This window comes from Rhinopithecus roxellana, chromosome 11, assembly GCF_007565055.1.
Source record: "Rhinopithecus roxellana isolate Shanxi Qingling chromosome 11, ASM756505v1, whole genome shotgun sequence".
Taxonomy (NCBI): domain Eukaryota; kingdom Metazoa; phylum Chordata; class Mammalia; order Primates; family Cercopithecidae; genus Rhinopithecus; species Rhinopithecus roxellana.
Window position 1 is genome coordinate 5,490,450 of NC_044559.1, and position 21,678 is coordinate 5,512,127.

At 45.5% G+C, this 21,678-nt stretch overlaps 1 protein-coding gene across 1 annotated transcript; it reads right to left on the reverse strand.

Annotated features, from left to right (window-relative positions):
- Positions 1 to 15,171: 15,171 nt before the first annotated feature.
- LOC115900423 (basic salivary proline-rich protein 1-like) lies at positions 15,172 to 21,464 on the reverse strand. The gene is made up of 2 exons (XM_030941105.1): positions 19,539 to 21,464; positions 15,172 to 15,269 (listed from the first exon to the last, which is right to left on the reverse strand). Exon 1 carries the CDS (start codon positions 21,462 to 21,464, stop codon positions 20,526 to 20,528), a length of 939 nt encoding a protein of 312 aa, XP_030796965.1. The 3' UTR covers positions 15,172 to 15,269; positions 19,539 to 20,525.
- Between the last annotated feature and the right edge of the window lie 214 nt (positions 21,465 to 21,678).

The following is a 21,678-nucleotide window of genomic DNA, read 5'->3' on the forward strand; positions in this document are numbered from 1 at the left end:
GTGCCCGTCCACCCTTTCCCCTTGGATGTCTCACAGGCATCTCCTACCTCTTATGTCAAAACTAAACTCTGAAACCCTCCCAAACAATCTGTATGTAACCCATGAGCCTTTCATAGCTCAGTTCCCTTCATTGAGCTCCTAGGCACCAAACATGGAATAATTGTGACACCACCTCCCTTTATATAATTCCTTTATTACCCTCTCACTTCCATTTCAAATTATGCCCAGAATCTGACTACCTCTCACCGCCTCTTCTCACTGCCAGATAGCATATTTTTATTATATATCTGTTCATCATCTCTCTCCCCTGCTAGCATGTAAGCTTCATGAAGGCAGGAGCTTTGTGTCTTTCATTACTGCTCAATTCCAGTGCCCAGAACAGGGCCTGACGCATAGTAGGCACCCAGTCAATGTATTTTTTTTATTGAAACAGGGTCTCATTGTCTCTCAGGCTGGAGTGCAGGGTCGTGATCACTACTCATTGCAGCCTTGACCTCCCCAGGCTCACACAATCCTCTCATCTCAGCCTCCCAAGCAGTTAGAACTACAGACACGTGCCACCACCCCAGCTAATGTGGTGTGTTTTGTAGAGACAGGGTTTGCTATGTTGCCCAGGCTGGTCATGAACTCCTGGAGTCAAGTGATCCACCCACCCTGGTCTTCCAAAGTACTGGGATTACAGGCATGAGCCACCGTGCCCAGCCCCCATCAATATTTTTACAAATAATGACCTCGAGTGTTTTTAAATACATCACACATCTTAAAAGATTGATACCATCTACTTTGTAAGGATGTTGGGCCACAGGTACACATTCATAAACTGTGTGTGTGAGTGTAAATTGTTATAGCTTTTTAAAAACTAGACTTTATGCCGGGTGCGGTGGCTCACGCCTATAATCCCAGCACTTTGGGAGGCCGAGGTGGGCGGATCACAAGGTCACGAGTTCAAGACCAGCCTGGCCAACATGGTGAAATCCTAAAATACAAAAATTAGCCGGGCGTGCTGGCTCATGCCTGTAATCCCAGCTACTCAGGAAGCTGAGGCAGGAGAATCACTTGAACCAGGGAGGTGAAGGTTTCAGTGAGCTGCGATCGAGCCATTGCACTCCAGCCTGGGCAACAGGGCAAGACTCAGACTCAAAAAAAAAAAAAAAAGACTTTATTTTTTAGAGTAGTTTTAGTTTTACAGCAAAATCGAGTGGAAGGTGCAGAGATTTCCCAGGTACCCCCGTGCCCGCAGCACGCACAGCCTCCCCGACGATCAGCATCCTGCGTCAGTGCCGTGCATTTGCTACAATCAGTAAACATGACACATCATTGTCACTCAGAGGCCAAGTTTACATCAGGGCTCACTCATGGCCTTCTATGCTCTGTGGGTTTGAACAAATGTACAGTGACATCTATCCACCATGTTAGTGCCATACAGAGTACTTTCACTGCCCTAAAAATGTTTTGTACTTCGCCTACTTATCCTCCCTCAATGTGACAGCCTTTATAGAGGTCAACTTGAGGGTATCTATTGAAATTGTAAAGATGGGTATCTTTTGACCCAGAAATTTATTTTTGTAATCCATTGAAGAAAATACTTGTACCCAAAGAATAAATATGACTATGTTCTCTGCAACATCAGAATAGTGAAAAATGAAAACTCCCTGAATGCCCCTGAGTAAGGAGATTGCTGCTGAACGAAGTGTGGTCGTTCTTTGCATGGAATATCACACAGCAGTAAAAAGAAAGAGCTCACTCTTGTGCTGACAAGGAAAGAGAAAGTCATATTTTTAAGAGGCAAATTTAAGTGGCATAGTAATATGTACAGTGTGTTCTATCAGTTGAAATATATGTATAATTTCCATACATGCTTGTGAGTATATAGATGGAAAAATTCTGAAAGGCTAAATATCAAACTCATAGTTATTATTTCTGGGGGATGAGATGAAGGGAGATACAAGGCAAATTGTGTTTATTCTGTATTGATTTGGATTTCTTTATTTATCTCTCCCCCCTTTCTCTCTCTTCCTCATTTCTCTTTCTCTTTTCTTTTTTTCTTTCTTTCTTTCCTTCCCTTCTTTCTTTCTTTCTTTCTTTCTTCCTTTTTCCTTCCTTCCCTCCCTCCTTTTTCTTTCTTTCTTTTCCTTTCTTTCTTTCTTTCTTTCTTTCTTTCTTTCTTTCTTTCTTTCTTTCTTTCTTTCTTTCTTTCTTTCTTTCTTTCTTTCTTTCTTTCCTTCCTTCCTTCCTTCCTTCCTTCCTTCCTTCCTTCCTTCCTTCCTTCCTTCCTTCCTCCCTCCCTTCCTTCCTTCCTTCTTTCCCTCCCTCCCTCCCTCCCTTCCTTCTTTCTTTCTCTCTCTTTTCTTCTTTTTCCTTTTTTTGGAGACAGAGTCTTACTCTGTTGCCCAGGCTGGAGCGCAGTGGTGCTCTCATAGCTCACCGCAACCTAGAACTCCTGGACTCAGGTGATTCTCCCGCCTACAGGAAGTATAGGCATGCACCTGGAACTACAGGCATGCACCACTATGCCCAGCTATTTTTTTTTATTTTTTAGGGACAGGGTCTCACTCTGTTGTCCAGGCTGGTCTCAAATTCCTGAGCTCAAGTGATCCTCCCACCTTGGCCTCCCAAAGCACTGGGATTACAGGTGTGAGCCACCACACCCAGCCTGGACTTCTTTTAAATGAGAATATACTTATTCATTTCCTATGTATTAAAAATAAGTTGAAAAAGTCAGGAAAACAAATGAACAGACAAAAAGTTGGTATCACTAGCATTGTTATTTAGAAGGGGTCGGCAGAGGGTGCTGAATATTGAGCCATATCTAAATGATGACCTGCTTACATTCAAGAGCAGATAGAAATCCACACTTAGTTTAGTTAAAATAGTTCTGATAGCTCAGTGGAAACCTGACCTCTGTGAAGCAGATTATTATTCTTTATTGCCAGAGGCAGTGGATATAATAACCATGTTATCTATAGCTAACAGTTCCTGAGTGGTTTACAGGTAATGTATATTTCAACAAGCATCATGTGAATGGGTTAATGCTAAAATGAGCTCACTCCTTCATTCTTTAGGAATATGAGCAAAATTAAGAATGGTTCTTGAATCGTTTTACTGAATGTCTTGATTCTCTAAAACAATCCTCAGCCAGTCACAGTGGCTCATGCCTGTAATCTCAGCACTTTGGGAGGCTGAGGCAGGAGGATCGCTTGAACTCAGGAGATCGAGACCAGCCTGGGCAACATAGCAAGACCTTGTCTCTACTAAAAATAAAACAAACAACAAAAAAAATTAACTAGACATGGTGGTGCTCCTGTAGTCTCAGCTACTTGAGAGGCTGAAGTGTGAGGATCTCTTGAGCCCAGAAGGTAGAGGCTGCAGTGAGCAAGATTGTGCCACTGCATTGCAGGATGGGCAACAGAACAAGACTGTCTCAAAAATAAGTAAATACGTAGCTGGGCACGGTGGCTCACACCTGTAATCCCAGCACTTTGGGAGGCCGAGGCAGGTAGATTGCCTGAGGTCAGAAGTTCGTGAATAGCCTGGCCAACATGGTGAAACCCCATCTCTACTAAAAATACAAAAAATTAGACAGACGTGGTGGCACGTGCCTGTAATCCCAGGTACTCAGGAGGCTGAGGCAGGAGAATCGCTTGAAGCCGGGAGGCAGAGGTTGCAATGAGCCAAGATTATGCCATTGCACTCCAGCCTGGGTGACAGAGCAAGACTCCATTTCAAAATTAATTAAATAAATACATAAAAATAATCCTAGAAAAGAGTGTCTAATAATGAAAATAGTCAATATCCAAATTAGTCTGTTCAGGGTATTTAAAGTGTTTTTAAAAACACCTGGAACAGGGGAGTAAGATGTGAGAATATGGCCATTGTCCGCTGATTAACAACAAAGACTTAGGAAGCAGCTGGTGAGACAGTCCAAGTCCACCTCTAAAGAAGATCAGTGTGTTTTGAAAACGGTCCCTTTAGCTGTCCGGTAACACTAACTGATCGCCTGATTGAAAACCTAAACTCTGAGAATAGAAAACAACAGAATTTTTACTGCGGGCTTTTCTCACAACCACCCTGAGGAATTAGTTGAGCTCTGAAATGGGGATGTACTGAAATGAAGTTATCACTTTCCAGTGAGACTGAGCTTTTTACTTTCGTAATCACAAGCCTTTGAAAGTGCTAAAAAAAAAAAAAAAAAAAAAAAAAAAAAAGCCGGGCGCGGTGGCTCATGCCTGTAATCCCAGCACTTTGGGAGACTGAGGGGGGTGGATCACCTGAGAGCAGGAGTTCCAGATCAGCCTAACCAATATGGTGAAACCCCATCTCTACTAAAATACAAAAATTAGCGGGCATGGTGGTGCACGCCTGTAATCTCAGCTACTCAGGAGGCTGAGGCGGGAGAATCGCTTGAACCTGGAAGGCAGAGGTTGCAGTGAGCTGAGATCATGCCACTGCACTCCAGCCTGGGCAACAGAGTGAGACTGTGTCTCAAAAAAAGAAAGAAAGAAAGAAAAAGAAGAAAGAAAAGAAAGAAAGAGAGAGAGAGAGAGAGAAAGAAAGGAAGAAGGAAGGAAGGAAGAAAGGAAGGAAGGAAGGAAGGAAGGAAGGAAGGAAGGAAGGAAGGAAGGAAGGAAGGAAAGGAAGGAAGGAGGGAAGGAAAGGAAGGAAGGAAGGAAAGGAAGGAAGGAAGGAAGGAAGGAAGGAAGGAAGGAAGGAAGGAAGGAAGGGAGGGAGAAAGGAAGGAAGGGAAAGAAAGAAAGAGCTAAAAAAAAGTTAAGGTGATTTTGGGGAGGACAATTGCAATATGAAATGAAAAATCAACACAAATCCTAAGGTATGTGGCTCTTGGGGTTTTATGTGAGGAGTTTTTTCCTGGACTCAACTGTCAAGATTGGGAGGGCATGACCATGTCAAGGGTCTGGCATGTGCTGAGTGCTTTCACGTAACTCTTCTGACATAACTTCTCCAACATCCTAGGAGGATGGGTGGGTAGTATCTGTGTTTTACAGAGAAATAAATCCCGTGTCGTGAGTCTGGATTAGCCACCTGAGGTCACATGGGGGCAGGATCAGAATCTGAACCCAGGTCTGCTTGATTCCCACAGCAGCTGGGAGTCCCAAGACTCCAGGCTGTCCTTCCTGGGTGGCCACTCCTATAGCCCCTGCGTACGCAGTCCTGAATTTTTCTGTTTTATGGTTTTCCCTGTTCAGTTAAAGTTTGTTGAGGGCAGGAAGTCGGTTTTATTCATGTTTGAATACTCAGTGTCCTACTGAAACTATCTCAAAATGACTTTTTATTTTTATCTCAACCAATTACTAAAATAAATTCTGATTCCTTGTAGCAAGGATGAAGCCACTTCAAGTTCTAAGGAAGAGAGTAATTAGAAGCAGGAGAATTTCAGGAGAGACAAATATATTAAGTAAAGAAAAATATATTAAGAGAATGGACCTCACAGGTTTGAGTGTTCTAGGAATCAATTCATGAGTCAATTGGCACCTCGTGATGAAGGGAAGATAAATACTTAGAAAAATAAGCAAATTATTAACCTGCAGGAAACAAAGTTTCACGAGAAAATAAATGCAATCATAGTATAGTATACATGGTTCACTGGGTAATATTTACACAGTTGTAATCATGAATGTTGAATACTGAGTATTGATATCACCAAAATTTGTGATAGAGCTTTATTGGGGAGATATGTGTGGGGCATAGGAGAGGGAAAATCTAGTCTTCTAGGGCAGACAGTCAATGGAAAAGTCAAGAAAAAGCAGTATAAGCATATTGTTTAAAAATATGGAGTAAAGGCTGGGCACAGTGGCTCACGACTATAATCCCAGCACTTTGGGAGGCCAAGGCAGGTGGATCACGAGGTCAGGAGTTCAAGAGCAGCCTGACCAACATGGTGAAACCCTGTCTCTACTAAAAACACAAAAATTAGCCGTGTGTGGTAACAGGTGCCTGTAATCCCAGCTACTCAAGTGACTGAGGCAGGAGAATCGCTTGAACCCGGGAGGCAGAGGTTGCAGTAAGTTGAGATTGCACCACTGCACTCCAGCCTGGGCAACAGAGAGAGACTCCGTCTCAAAAAATAAAATAAAATAAAATAATAATAAAATTAAAATACGGAGTTAAATCAACTGGCAGAAAAAAGCAGGTGCCAGGGCTGGAAGAGGGTGCTTTCTGGGAACAGAGGTTAATGGTGAACTGCAGAGCTAGGGAACCATTAGTTTTAATTGTAAGCATTTTCACTGTAAAACGTTTGATTTTTAAAGATATGCACACTTATTACTTCGATAGCAATAAAACTCAAGCTATAAAAGGAAAGTGAGGGGCCAGGCACAGTGACTTGTGTCTGAAATCCCTGGTCAGAGACTAGGGTGGCTGAGGCAGGAGGAGCACTTGAGGCCAAGAGTTTGAGACAAGCCTGGGTAGGATAACAAGACCCTGTCTCTACAAACAATAATTTTGAAAAGATTTAATCAGGCATGGTGGCATGAGCCTGTAGTCTCAACTACTTTGGAGGCTGAGGAAGGAGGATTGCTTGAGGCCAGGAGGTTGAGGTTTCAGTGAGCCATGATTGTGCCACTGTACTCCAGCCTGTGACAGAATGAGATCCCAGCTCTTTTTTTTTTTTTTTTTTTTTTTTTTGAGACGGGGTCTCGCTGCAATGCCTGGGCTGGAGTGCAATGGTGCCATCTTGGCTCACTGCAACCTCCGCCTCCTGGGGTCAAGCGGTTCTCCTGCCTCAGCCTTCCGAGTAGCTGGGATTACAGGCACCTGTCATCATGCCCAGCTAATGTTTGTATTTTTAGTAGAAACGGTGTTTCACCATGTTGGCCAGGCTGGTCTCGAACTCCTGACCTTGGGTGATCCGCCCAAAATGCTGGGATTACAGGGGTGAGCCACCACGCCCAGCCAAGACCCCAACTCTTAAAAAAAAAAAAAAAAAGAAAAAAGGAAAGTGAGTGGCAGCTGGGACTGGCTTTGAGTTGGAAACCACATCCTGAATTGAACCTTTAGACCATGGAAAAGTTTCTGAGGCACATAAGCATGAATTTTTGCATGATTGGCCATGTGATACATCAAATAGTTTTTGGTAACTAAACTGAAATAATAAAAAATAAATTTTCAGGGTTTCAGTACTATAGTTGTCAGTACTGTACTTACATAGCACCCCATGGAAAATAAAACAAGACAAACCAAATATTACATAAGCACACACTGCTACTCTAACTTCTTCTGTTTTATGTTGCTGTCATCCAAGGAGAAAATTTAAGCACAGCTTTCATAAAAATAGCTTGCCTGTGCTGAACATGCGCTATATATATGCCAGAGTCTGCAGAAACCACATCCTGCGTTTAACCTTTGGATCACTGAACAGTTTCTGAAATGGTAAGCATGAATTACTGCACAATCCACCATGTCCAGACAGAAATAGTTTAAGTGGACTAATATTAAATATAGCATTTATATTTAGGGTTGTAAGAGTGACAGAGAACCCATACACAAGAGAAACTAAAATGCAGTAAAGTAAACCATCTTACTTCAGCACCTGTTACTGTTCCAACGACGGCCTGATCGTGCCTCTCCAGCCCAGGATGATGTTCTGAGGAATGTTTTTAATATTAATTGTGAACATTTACTGAGCACTTAGAATGTGCCTGGCAGTCTTCAATTTTTTATTTTTTATTTTAGAGATGGAGTCTAGCTTTGTCACCCAGGCTGGAGTGCAGTGGTGTGATCTTGGTTCACTGCAACTTCTGCCTCCCGGGTTCAAGTAATTCTCATGCTTCAGCCTCTTGAGTAGCTAGGATTACAGGTGCCCAAAACCATGCCCGGCTAATTTTCATATTTTTAGTAGAGATGGGGTTTCTCCATGTTGGTCAGGCTGGTCTCAAACTCCTGACCTCAAGTGATCCGCCTGCCTCTGCCTCCCAAAGTGCTGGGATTACAGTTTGTGAGCCACCATGCCCGGCCTGTCTTCAATTTTTAGATACTTCCAGAAGAGTTTATGTTTCAATTTTGGGTTTCCAGGTCTATGCGTCAAGAGTTCATAATGTGTGAACAGGCAAACTCTTACCTAATTTTCAAGGCAGTGTGAAGTTAAAGAAACAACAGGTTTACTCTGGGCACTGCCTGGAAGTGTATGAATTGTTTATAGCGGAGCATGTCGGTGTCTCATACACAGCAAATTAACATAACGGCATTTTAATCAAATCTTCTTCTACCTGGTCAAATGATGAGTATGGTGATATAATGTACTAAGGGTGAGCCAGAGGTATGTACAGCCTGGCATGGGAGGAAAAAGAACAACCTCTTTACAAGGAACAGTGCCAGGTGCGGACAGCCCACAAAGGCCTGATTTATTTTATTTTCCTTTCTTTTCTTTTTCTTTTTCTTTCTTTCTTTCTTTCTTTTTTTTCTTTTTTCTTTTTCTTTTTTTTTTTAAACAGAGTCTTGCTCTGTCACCCAGGCTGGGGTGCAATGGTGTGATCATAGCTCACTGTAGCCTCGACCTCCCTGGGCTTAAGCAATCCTCCTACCTCAGCCTCCTGAGTAGCTGAAATTACACACATGCACCACCATGCCTGACTAATATTTTACTTTTTGTAGAGATGGGGTCTCACTATGTTTCCCAGGCTGGTCTTGAACTCCTGGGCTCAAGTGATCCTTCTGCTTTGGGCTCCCAAAGTGTTGGGATTACAGGTGTGAGCCACGATGCCCGACCAGGCCTGGTTTCATGACAGGTGATGAAGTGGATGGACAGGGCCAGCTTTCTGCAGGGCTGGGTTGCACCATGGTCCAAGTGGAAGCCAACGTCTATTGAACACCTACTAGGTGGTTTATGTGCACTGTCTTATTCATTGTCACTCCTCTTTTACAGCTGTGGGAACTGTGGCCTACAGAAGTCAAGGATCACAGCTAGCAGATAAGGGCCCAGTCCATGCTTTGCCTCAATTCTCTGAGTCTGGGCTGTAACAGCAATGCTTCCTGTGTCTGCGAGCTCATAGCTCTGAAGTGCACAGAATTTCCTGTCTGAGCACTGTGGGTGTTTCCTGAAATAATCTGCTGGGTCAAAGCTGATGCATGCTGTCTGTGCAGTCTTTGACATTTATTTCTGTTTTGCTCCACCTCCGTTTGCACGGAGGCTTTGGATTTATGAAGATTTAGCTGGAATGGGAAATCCAGGAAGAAGCTGGGTGGAGTGGGAAAGTGTCAAGAGAAGCGACTGATTTATTTATCTAACCTGGGGTTACCCAAGATAGGTTTTTTTTTCTCATTCTTAACAATGACAATAAAATATTTTTAGCCCAGCTTTAGTCTCTTAGACTGCACACTATCCTCGTGCATTTCCTGAAGGATGGTTCTCATAAACACAGATGACTCCTCATGCTGGTGTGGAGCTCAGCATCCTGGTTTTAGCATCTGTTTGTGTTTGTTATGGGGACAGTGGTAGCCAGTATCTGAAAGTTTTACAAGAGCTCAATGGGAAAGGAGAGGATGTGTTCAGGCAATTCTTAATGAGCTGTTGAGAAGAGAGCAGAGTCAGAGATAACAGGTATCACGGCCCACACAGGGAGGGAGGTGTGTTGGATCCCCCAGCTGTAGTTGAACCACCTGAAGACACCACGTGTAGAAGGATAAGCTATGCCCACTGAGCCCCGCTAAACTCCACAGAATCATGAGTGACAAATGCTGTTTTGAGCAACCAAGTTTGGATGTACTTTGTTACACAGCTATAGCTGACTGAGACAGATACTTATTAGGAAGAGTCAAAACGAAGGGTTCACAGATTCACAGGCCATGGTCAAATTCAAGTCAGCTAAACTCATGAGATGGAAAAGGTTCACAGAAGAAAGGGAGAGAGGCTAAGGCAGGAGCAGAGATAAACTGAGTCAACATGAAGGGGAAGATAAAGCCAGTTCTGTTTCCAAAGGATCAGCCAGATGGCCTGATCCTTAGAGGAGAAGCTGGCATGATGTTTGCATGTGGCCGAAGTTCAAATAGTATTTGTGGAATAAACAAATGAATTCATGAAGCAGTCTGCTTTCCTGTTCTACTTATCTTCATTTCATCAGCAAAATACATTCCTCTCAACTGTGTCATCTGGTTTCTTGTTTATTCTGTGAGCCATTTTTTTTTTTTTTTGAAACAGAGTTTTGCTCTTGTTGCCCAGGCTGGAGTGCAGTGGCGTTATCTAGCCTCACTGCAACCTCCGCCTCCCGGGTTCAAGCAATTCTCCTGCCTTAGCCTCCCAAGTAGCTGGGATTACAGGCATGTGCCACCACGTCCGGCTAATTTTGTATTTTTAGTAGAGATGGGGTTTCACCATATTGTCCAGGCTGGTCTTGAACTGCTGACCTCAAGTGATCTACCCGCCTCGGCTTCCCAAAGTGTTGGGATTACAGACGTGAGCCACCGTGCCCAGCCCTGTGAGTCATTTTATGCTCCTAATAATACTCAATGTCTTTGCTATATTTGTTCACTGTGATTCAAGTGGCTCTCCTTAGGCCAAATGTCAAGGAATCCAAAATTCTTATACAGGGATTGCTGGGGAGGGGAAATCTGCTTGAAAGAGAGAACTTGTGGGCCGGGCGCAGTGGCTTACGTCTGTAATCCCAGCACTTTGGGAGGCCAAGGTAGGCGAATCACTTGAGGTCAGGAGTTTGAGACCAGCTTCAACATGGAGAAACCTCTCTCTACTAAAAACACAAAATTAGCCGGGCGTGGTGGTGCATGCCTGTAATCCCAGCTACTCAGGTTGCGGTGAGCCGAGATCGCACCATTGCACTCCAGCCTGGGCAGTAAGAGCGAAACTCCATCTCAAAAAAAAAAAAAAAAAAAAAGAGAGAGAGAGAGAACTAGTGGACTTAAAAAAATATATATAGTAGAATATACAAATCTTAACTGTACAACTCGATAAAACTTTTCATGTGTATACACAATGTAACCACCACTCAGATCAATATCTAGAACATTTCCATCATCCCAGAAGTTTCCCTCATGTTTCTTCTCAGGCAAGACCTTTTCCCACCAAAAGACAACCACTATTGCAACTTCTACCATCACTGATTAATTAGAACATCATATATATAGAACATCATATATATAGAACCATACAGCATATATGTGTCTGACTTCTTTTAATCTACATAATGTTGGAGATTCATGCATGTCACTGTATCAGTAGTTTGCTCTTTTTAATTGTATAATATACCACAATTTATTTACCTTGTTGGTAAACGTTTAGTTTGTTTCCAATTTGGGGCTATTCTGAATAAAGCTATCATGAAGAGTTTCGTGTATGTCTTTTATAGATATATGTTCTAGATTGTTTCTAGTGTGGGGCTATTATGAATAAAACTTTCATGAACACTTGCATGCATGCCTTTTATAGCTACATGCACTAATTTCTTTTGGGTAAATAGGAGTGAAATTCTGGATCATAGAGTAGGGCATATATTTAACTTTAGTAGATATTGTCCAACTGTTTTCTGAAATAGAAACATGGATTACTCTCCCTCTGACAATTAATGATAATTTCCAGCTGCTCCATAACCTTGCTAGCACTTAATATTGTCACACTTTTATATTTCAGCCGCCCTGTCTGGTATGTGATGGTATCTCACTGTGGTTTTCATGTATATTTCTCCCATGAGTGATGAGGTTGAGCACTTTTTCATGCACTTATTGGTTATTTGGATATCTTCTTTATGAAGCGTTTGTTCAAGTCATTTGCCCATTTTCTAATTGAGTTGTTTTTTAATTGCTATATAGGTGTTTTAAAATATATTTTGCATATTAATATTTTGTCAGATACATGTGTTGCGAACATGTTCTCCAAGTCACTGGCTTGCCTAATAATGATGTCTTTTGCTTAATGTAAATACTTAATTTTAACAAATCAAGATTTACCTTTAAAAAAAATATAGGCCGGGCACGATGGCTCATGCCTGTAATCCTAGCACTTTGGGAGGCTGAGGTGGGCAGATCACCTGAGGTCAGGAGTTCAAGACAAGCCTGGCCAACATGGTGAAAACCTGTCTCTACTAAAAATATGAAAATTAGCTGGGTGTAGTGGCATGTGCCTGTAATCCCAGCTACCTGGGAGACTGAAGTAAGAGACTCGCTGGAACCTGGGAGAAAGAGGCTGCAGTGAGCTGAGCTGAGATCACACCACTGCATTTCAGCCTGGGTGACAGAGTGAGACTCTGCCTCAAAAAAAAAAAAAAAAAAAAATATATATATATATATATATATGTATATGTATGTATACGTATGTATAGCATATGTAAGTTATGATATAATATAGTGAATATGGCAAGCCTGCCCCAAACTTCAGCTCTTGAATGTGACCATTTGGAGCAGCATGCCTCTCCCTTATGCCAACCCCTGCCTCCCTCTCTACTCTTCAGAGTAAGGTAACTACTACCTTACATTTTGTGTTTATCATTTTCATGCTTTTAAAAATAGCGTTAGCTAACATGACTATATCTCTGCTATGGTCTAAATGTGTCCCCCAAAATATGTGAGGTGGGGCCTAATGGGAGGTGTTTAGGTCATTCGGGCTCTGACCTCATGATTGGATTAATGCTGCTATAAAAAGGGCTAGCATGCCAGGCGCTGTGGCCTGTAATCCCAGCACTTTGGGAGGCTGAGGTGGGTGGATCACATGAGGTCAGGAATTCCATACCAGCCTGACCAATACGGTGAAACCCTGTCTCTACTAAAAATACAAAAATTAGTTGGACATGGTGGTGTGTGCCTGTGGTCCCAGCTACTTGGGAGGCTGAGACAAGAGAATCACTTGAACCTGGGAGGCAGATGTTGCAGTGAGCCAAGATCGCACCACTGCATGCCAGCCTGGGTGATACAGGGAGACTCCATCTCAAAAAAAAAAAAAAAAGAAAGAAAAGGAAAAAGGGCTAGCAGGAGTGGGTTTGTCCGCTTCCACCTTCTGCCGTGTGAGGATGCAGCGTCCCTCCTCTCTGGAAGACACAACAAGGTGCCATCTTGGAGCCAGAGATAAAACCTGCTGGTGCCTTGATCTTGGATTTCCCAGCCTCTAGAACTGTGAGAAATAAGTTCTTGTCCTTTATAAATAATCCAGCCTCAGATATTCTGTTACAGTGGCACAAAATGGACTAACATGATCTGTAAACAACATGTTACTTGGTTTTGCCTGTTTTTGAGATGTATAAAAATAGTACCTTATAATGTGCTGTCTTCTGAAGGATTCCTTTTTTTTCCCCCACTCACTTTTATGTTTCTGAGATTTATCTTTATTGCTACATGTAGATGTAGGTCATCCATCTCCACAGCTGGATAATATTTCATTACATGAAATTTCCACAGTTTATCTACGCAGTAGCCCATCCATGGAAATATGGAATGTTCTCAGAATTATTTATTTTTATTTTTATTTTTTTGAGTCAGTCTTACTTTGTTGCCCAGGCTGGAGTGCAGTTGTATGATCTTGCCTCACTGCCACCTCTGCCTCCCAGGTTCAAGCGATTCTCCTGCCTCAGCCTTCCAAGTAGCTGGGACTACAGGCATGCACCACCATGCCTGGCTAATTTTGTATTTTTAGTAGAGATGGGGTTTCATCACATTGGCCAGGCTGGTCTCAAACTCCTGACCTCAAGTGATCTGCCCACCTTGGCCTCCCAAAGTGCTGGGATTACAGGTGTGAGCCACTCTGCCTGGCCCTCCAAAGATTTTTAATTTCAAAGAATTCTGTTATGATCTGTTTTGTAAATATCTCCTCATGCATATGTATAAGAGTTTCTCTAGATAGATACCTAAGAGTGAAATATCTAGCTATAGGATGTGTGCATATTCAGTTTAAAATACTGTCAACTTGTTTTCCAAAGTGACTGTGCCAATTTATACTCCCATGTGCAGCTAAAGGCGTCCCTACTGCTGTATCTTTCCACCAACACTTTGAACAATCAGATTTTTAAATCTTTTGCCAATTTGATGGATATAAAATAGCATCTCAAGTGTCATCTTTATTTCCATTTTCCTGATTACTGGTGAGGTTGAGCATATTTACAGACCACTGGTCTTTTGTCCATTTTTCTATTGAATTGTTTATCTTTTTCTTACTTTTTTTTTTTTTTTTTTTTGAGACAGAGTCTCACTCTGTTGCCCAGGCTGAAATGCACTGGCACGATCTTGGCTTGCTGCAACTTCCGTCTCCCGGATTCAAGAGATTCTTGTGTCTCAGCCTCCTGAGTAGCTGGGGCTACAGGGGCTTGACACCATGCCTGGCTAATTTTTGTATTTTTAGTAGAGACGGGGTTTCTCCATGTTGGCCAGGCTGGTCTTGAACTCCTGACCTCAAGTGTTCTGCCTGCCTTGGCTTCCCAAAGTGCTGGGATTACAGGCATGAGCCACCACGCCTGGCCTCTTATTGATTATTATACTTACATATTCTGAATATGATTTCCTTGTTGATTATATATGTTGTGAATATATTCTTCCAGTTTGTGGCTTAACTTTTCACTTTCTGTACAGTGTCTTTTATGAAATAGAACTTTTAAATTTTTATTAATCTTTTCCTTTTTTCTTATTCTTTTTTTGTTTTAAAATGACGATGAAATGTGCCTTCATGTTCTGGAAGGTTTTTTTGTTTTGTTTTGTTTTGTTTTTTCTTTTTTTGAGACAGGGTCTCACTCTGGCATCCAGGCTAAAGTGCAGTGCCGTGATCTCGGCTTACTGCAACCTCTGTTTCCCAGGCTCAAGCAACCTTCCCACCTTAGCCTCCTGTGTAGTTGGACTACCGATGTGCAGGTGCGCATCAACATGCCTGGCTGATGTTTTTGTGTTTTTGTAGAGGTGAGGTTTCACCATGTTGCCCAGACTGATCATGAATTTTAGGGCTCAAGTGATCCACCTGCCTTGGCCTCCCAAAGTGCTAGGATTGTAGGTGTGAGTCATTGTACCTGGCCCAATCTTTTGTGATTCAAATTTTTAATATATTATTTAATAAATCCTTCTCTACCAAAGTTGTTAAAACATTCTCCTATATTAGTTTCAAAAAGTATTAAACTTTGATTTTCACATTTAAGTGATCTTTTTGAAATTATTTTTTGTATTACAAATATAAATTTTGTTTTTTTTTCCATATGAACAACCAATTGTCCCAGCACCATTTCTGTCCTTTCCCTGTCGGTCGGTCTTTGTGGTAGGCTGAACAATGGTTCTCCGTAGATGTCCACATACTAATCTCTGTAACTGTGAATGTGTTACTTTGTAAGGTGAAAAGGAATCTGTAGATATGATTAAGTTAAGGATCTTGAGAAGGGGAGATTATCTTGGATTATGTGGTGATCCCAGTATAATCAGAAGGTCCTCATTGGAGGGAAGCAGAGAAGTTAGAATCAGAACAATGTAAAGACACAAGCAGCTCAGGGGTTGAAGTGATGCACGTTAAAAAGGGAGGAAGGGGTCACAAGCCAAGGAATGTAGGCTGGCTCTAGAAACTGTGAAAGAATTCTTCCTTTGAGTCTCCAAAAGGAACAGAGCCCTGCAGACACATTAGAATTCTGGCCTCCAGAACTGCCTGATAATATATGTGTATTGCTTTAAGTAACTAAATTGGTGGTAATTTGTTGCAGTAGCAATAGGGAACTAATATAGTATTCAAAATCACCTTTGTTGGATATCAAGTTTTCATATTCTTCTGAGGTTGTTTCTAGGTTCTCTTTCCTGTTCCATTAGTCTATTATGTATCCTTCTGCTGACACCACACTCTTACTTATCGTAACTTCATTATAAATATTGACCTGGTAAATCAGGTCCTTTATCCTCCTCTTCCTACCTGTGTCGTGGCTACTTGACTCTTCTTGGGCCTTTGCTTTTCTAGATAAATTTCTTTCTTTCTTTCTTTTTTTTGTTTTTTTGGGATGGAGTTTTGCTGTGTTTCCCAGGCTGGAGTGCAGTGGCACGATCTTGGCTCACTGCCACCTTCGCCTTGAAGGTTCAAGTGATTCTCCTGCCTCAGCCTCCCTCCCAAGTAGCTGGGATATATGCCATCATGACTGGCTAATTTTTGTGCTTTTAGTAGAGACGGGGTTTCACCATGTTGGCCAGGCTGGTCTCGAACTCCTGACCTTGAGTGATCCACCCCCCCCCCCAAAGTGCTGGGATTACAGGGGTGAGCTGCTGTACCCAGCCTCCAGATAAATTTCAGCATCTGCTTATCAAGTTCCTCAAATATGACCATCGGGGTTTTTGTTTAGAATTACATAGATTCTGGCCGGGCGCGGTGGCTCAAGCCTGTAATCCCAGCACTTTGGGAGGCCGAGACGGGCGGATCACGAAGTCAGGAGATCGAGACCATCCTGGCTAACACGGTGAAACCCCGTCTCTACTAAAAAAAATACAAAAAACTAGCCGGGCGTGGTGGCAGGCGCCTGTAGTCCCAGCTACTCGGGAGGCAGAGGTAGGAGAATGGCGTAAACCCGGGAGGCAGAGCTTGCAGTGAGCTGAGATCCGGCCACTGCACTCCAGCCTGGGCGACAGAGCGAGACTCTGTCTCAAAAAAAAAAAAAAGAATTACATAGATTCTAGAAATCAATTTGGGAAAAATTGACCTCATTCGGTATTGAGTTTTCTAAAAACACATTATACTCTTGTATTTATTTATGTCCTTCATATATTATAATAAAGTCTTTAAATTTTTTTCTTACACATCTTTTGTAAGACTTTTTTCCTAGATACCTTGTATTTTTTTGTTCCTAAAGGAAATAGTATTATTTTAAAAATTATACATAACATTTAAAAGACTATGCTTTCTAACTGCTGTTGTATAAAAATGCAATTGGTTTTTATATAAGCTCTTACTAGTATAATAAATTATCTACAGATTTCTTGGTTTTCTATTAGATATGAATATCTCCTGCATAATGAGTTTTGTTTCTGCCTTTCCACTTTTTTTTACCTCCATTTTCTTTTTCTTCTCTGACTGTGCTGGCTAGGATTGCCAGTATAATACTGAATAGAGATAGTGATAGAGGTCATCCTATATATACTTCTGGTTTAAAAATAATTTTGACATTTCTCATTGAGAATAATATGTGATGTAGATTTTTTTTTTTTTTTTTTTGCCCAGGCTGGAGTACAGTGGTGCTATCATGGCGTGGGAGCCGCCAGGCGCTCTCTCTGCCTCCAGAGGTGCTGGCACTGCCAGTCATGCCTGTGGCCTCAGTCTCCCAATCCGAGAAGTGGGTGGGCAAAGAAGAGCTCGGCAGAGCTGCATCTCCAACTCCCTGCTCTCCCCTAGGGGAGTCTACCAGCTCGAAGGTCACTGCAACCTTCGCCTCCCAGGTTCAAGCAATTCTCCTGTCTCAGCCTCCCAAGTAGCTGGGGCTACAAGCACCCACCACCACACCCAGCTAATATTTCTATTTTTGCTAGAGATGGGGTTTCACTATGTTGGCCAGGCTGGTCTCAAACTCCTGGCCTCAGGTGATCCACCTGTCTCAGCCTCCCAAAGTGCTGGGATTACAGCCATGAGTTACCACACCTGGCCGTGTGATGTTGATTTTTTAAAAATTCTTGGCCAGGCACAGTGGCTCATGCCTGTAATCCCCAAGGCGGGTGAATCACCTGAGGTCAGGAGTTGGAGACCAACCTAGCCAACATGGTGAATCTCCATCTCTACTAAAAATACAAAAATTAGTTGGGTGTGGTGGCGGGCGCCTGTAGTCCCAACTACTCAGGAGGCTGAGGTAGGAGAATCGCTTGAACCCAGGAGATGGAGGTTGCAGTGAGGCAAGACTGAGGCACTGCACTCCAGCCTGGGTGACACAACCAGACTCCATCTCAAACAAACAAACAAACAAAAAGCAAAAACAAAACAAAACAAAAAAAACCTGGTGTTGAAGTTTACCAAATGCCCAAGTTCATGTTTTTTTTTCAGTGAAGTGCACCAGTGTTTTCCAGTAAGAATGAGTTGTCCCTGCTGTTGTCTTTGATTGCTTCTCTTTGGTATCTCTACCAGACCTGTCAGTCAACTTTTGAACTAATCTGCTTTGCCATAGCTCAGGAAGGGGCAGCGTTGGTGACCTCACCCAAGAGTGGACACATGACCCAGTGTACACATGGCTCAATGCCAGCCAATTATTTCAATGTCAAGACCCTTAACTGTGAGCAGAAGTGTGGAACACAGGAGCTTCCAGGTCACAGAGATGAGAGGTCAGAATTGGCTCCAGGGCAACGGAAGACCAGTGCAGGATCAAGTCATAGGGCACAGAAACTGGAGCCACAGAGGACAGGGCAGTGTCACAGAAAGGAGACACATACATGGAAAGAGGAGCTTTCTCCAATCTTAATGATTCCCAGATCTCAGCCTCGTTTCTGTAAGGCCTGGCTCAGCTTCATCTCTGCCCTTAAGGAAACTCCCCCTTCCTCCAGGTAGACTGAGTAGGCTTCTCCACCTGATTAAAGGAGCCACACCCATATCCCCTGGCACTGGCTTGCATAGCACCTGTCCCTTTGACCTCTGCTTTTCCATCCCCATCACCACATTCAGGTCCTTCTCATGCAGCACCAGGCTTCTCTTGCTCTTGCCAAACCAGTCTCTGGCTTGCCTTTAGGAAAATCACCTTCTCCAGCCGCAAATGTGGCTTTCTGCAGCCCAGCTCCAAAACCACCCCTGCCCTTTGGATCACCCCGCCTCAGCTGCCAGCGTCTTTCGGAAGTCTGACCATCTCACCCCAGCATTCAAGGACCCAAGTGATTCAGTCTCACTGCCTCTCAGAGTTATGTCTCCTCTTGGTTACAGGCGACCCAGTCTGCAAGTAAACTGTCCTGCTTTGGGCCCTGCTGTGTCGCTCTCCGCACCAGCCTTTGCCTCTGCACTTCGCTCTATGAAGTCCTCTCACGCTGCACGGAAGGACGACTCTCTCAGGTCCCTTAGCGATGGAGACTCAGGGACATCAGAACACATCTCAGCGGTGGTGACTAGCCCTCGGATTTCCTGCCATGGTGCTGCCACTCCCACCGCCCGTGCCCTCTGCCTATGCTGTTCCTGCTGCACCAAACGCCTTCTCCTGCCACCGCCCTTTCTTTAGAAGCCCCTGCCAGCACCCGAGCTCTCTACAGATTGCTGCTGTCCCTCCCAGTCTGCGGAAGCTCTGCCCATATGCTTTCCTTAAAAGGGCTCTGGGCAGGGCAGGTGCCCCCACTTCTCAGGGATCCCCTCCTTTTGCCTTCAGCTCTCCTTACCAGATATCTATATATTTGTATATATTCAGTTTCAGCAACAATGCATCAAGTACTTTTTTTTTTTCAGTAAAGATAAGAACCGCACTCATCAAACCGGAGTTCCACTGATTCCCCACCCCCCACCGCCCCAAATCTGGCACCTCTCCGAGGTGTCCTCAGAACCATTTGGGGTGTCCTTTGGCACTGAGTAATAGAAATACATTTTTACCTCTTTCTACCATAAATTGCTGACCCCCTTCATCTGACTTATTGTTGTTTATTTTAGAATATTTTCTCTTTGAAATATTTTTTTTTCGGCAAAAAGATACGACACCGAGCACAGTGCTCCGAAGGCAGAGGCGGATGAATGCGGGAGGTCTGCCTTCGTCTCTTTAGGCGACGCCCTCCCACCCCTTCCCTTGTTCTCACGGCATTCCTCGCGGCTGGCAAAGGTATACGTGCCAGTTTCTGCTGCTCCCCCACAGAATGGAAGCCCCAGAGGGCAGGGACCTAGTCTGTCACATCCCAGGCCTCTCCTCAGCTCCTCTGAGGCCCCGGTGCTGGGTCGGGGCACCTGCTGGGCTGCGCGGGCGGCGGGGGAGGGAGAGCCCTGGAGCGCGGCCCCAGTCCTGGGAGGGAGAGGTGTTCTTCGAGGAAAGGGACAGAAGAGAATTGAGGAAGAAAGAGGGAAAGGATAGGCGTGAGGTGGACGTCCGGGCGGGGTGCGGAGGGCCCCGGGCGAGGTCAGGCCCACGGACTTTCTAGGGCGTGTAGCAGCTCAGGGCCGCGGGGGTGCTCTCCGCTCCAGTCGGACCGCCCGGACGCTGTAATCTCCTCCGAGGCTGGCCCTTCTGCCTCCAGGCAAGCTCGGGTCTGGCACGGAGCAGTGGGAAGGGCGGGAGATTGCCCCTAGCGGACTCCAAGTCCAGCCCCTGTCCCTGGGCGCGTCTCGACACTTGCTGGATCGCGGAGGAAATCCGGTCGCGGATCCCCAGCCAGCACGGGCGCCCGCCTCGGCTTCGCCCCCTTTACCCAGAGGTGGCCTCGGAGGCCAGGGTGGGGCGCGCCGCTCACCTGGAGAGGAGGCTGGGGGTCGGGGGACGCGCACGCCCTTAGGCCCCACTCCTGTCTTCTGCCCTTTTTATTCTCCCCTGCACCCTGGGGCGGGCGGCGCGGGGCCAGGGTTTGCCAGTGTCACCTGCTTGGTAAGTAGGTGGGCGAGTGACGCATCGCGGCGTGGGAGCCGCCTTCCAGGCGCTCTCTCTGCCTCCAGAGGCGCCGGCACTGCGAGGCCCCAGTCATGCCCGGGGCCCCAGTCATGCCCACGGCCTCAGTCTCCCAACCCGAGAAGTGGGTGGGCGAAGGAGAGCTCGGTCGAGCTGCGTCTCCAGTTCCCTGCTCTCCCCTAGGGGAGTCCACCAGCTCCAACCGCGACCTCTTCTGTCCCCAAACCACAGACCGTAGCCCGCCTCTGGGACCCGGATATGGAAGGAACTGTGGGGCGTCCTAGCCTTGATCCACCCTGGGCCGGGCGGGCGTTCGGGAGGCTGTGGGGCTGCAGCCCTTCCTCCCCGCCTGGAAGGTGCGGGTGTGGGAAGAGCGGGAGATGGCGAGGCCGACTCAAGCCCCGCGCGACCAGTGGCGAAGCCCAGAGCCAGACTAGGAGCGCGCTCAAGCGAGCTCGGGGGAAGGCCGAGAAGGTTTCCCGGAGGCGGCGGCGAGCCGAGACCTGGAGAGAGACGGGGCAGGGTGACGGGGCGGGCCGGGTGAAGAGGCGAGCCCCACCCCAGGAGCGCGGGGCCACACGGACACTGGCGGGCTGTCTCCCCCGGGATGCGCGGGGATTGCAGGCCTCCAGCGGACCCGCCAGCCGCCTCCGCCCTCGCGCGCCAGGGCGGCGTGTTCTGCTGGTCCTCGGCCGTGCGTATGGGGTCTGGATACCCGGCTCCGCTTGCCGCGAGCGCGCATGTCAGCCGACTAGCTCTGGACCGCATGGAGCAGCTCCCGCAGGGCCACAGCCGCGCGTCATCGCTGATTGCCAGCTCCGCGCCCACTGCACCTTTGGGCGGCCGCCTAGGGCTCATCGCGCGGAAGTCGGCCGGGTCCCTCCCCTGTGCTAGAAGGGGCTGTTCCTCCCGTGCCGTCGCGCTCTGTGTTGGATGCGAGAGAGGCTTCTGGGGGCGTCGCGGGCTAGGTCCGGGAGCTGCGGTCCTCTCAGAGGTCTCAGTGTGCCCGCAGCGCCCCCTGCAGTGCATCCCCTGCACGGGGCCCGGAACACATTCTTGTCCCCGCCAGGCCTGGAGGCCCTAGCGCCTGCCTTTCATCCGCTCTGCCCACCCGCCTCTGCTGCCTTGGGCGCTGGCCTTAGCAGTTCTGAGTTTGAATTCAATCGCCAATACACAGAAAGCCACACAAATGTGAAGCTTTGTGAATTATTATAAAATAAACACCTTTGTAACCACTACCCAA

Excerpts from the sequence above, each read along its gene's own strand:
- LOC115900423 (XM_030941105.1), bottom strand. The coding sequence starts at position 21,464 with ATGCACTGCAGGGGGCGCTGCGGGCACACTGAGACCTCTGAGAGGACC.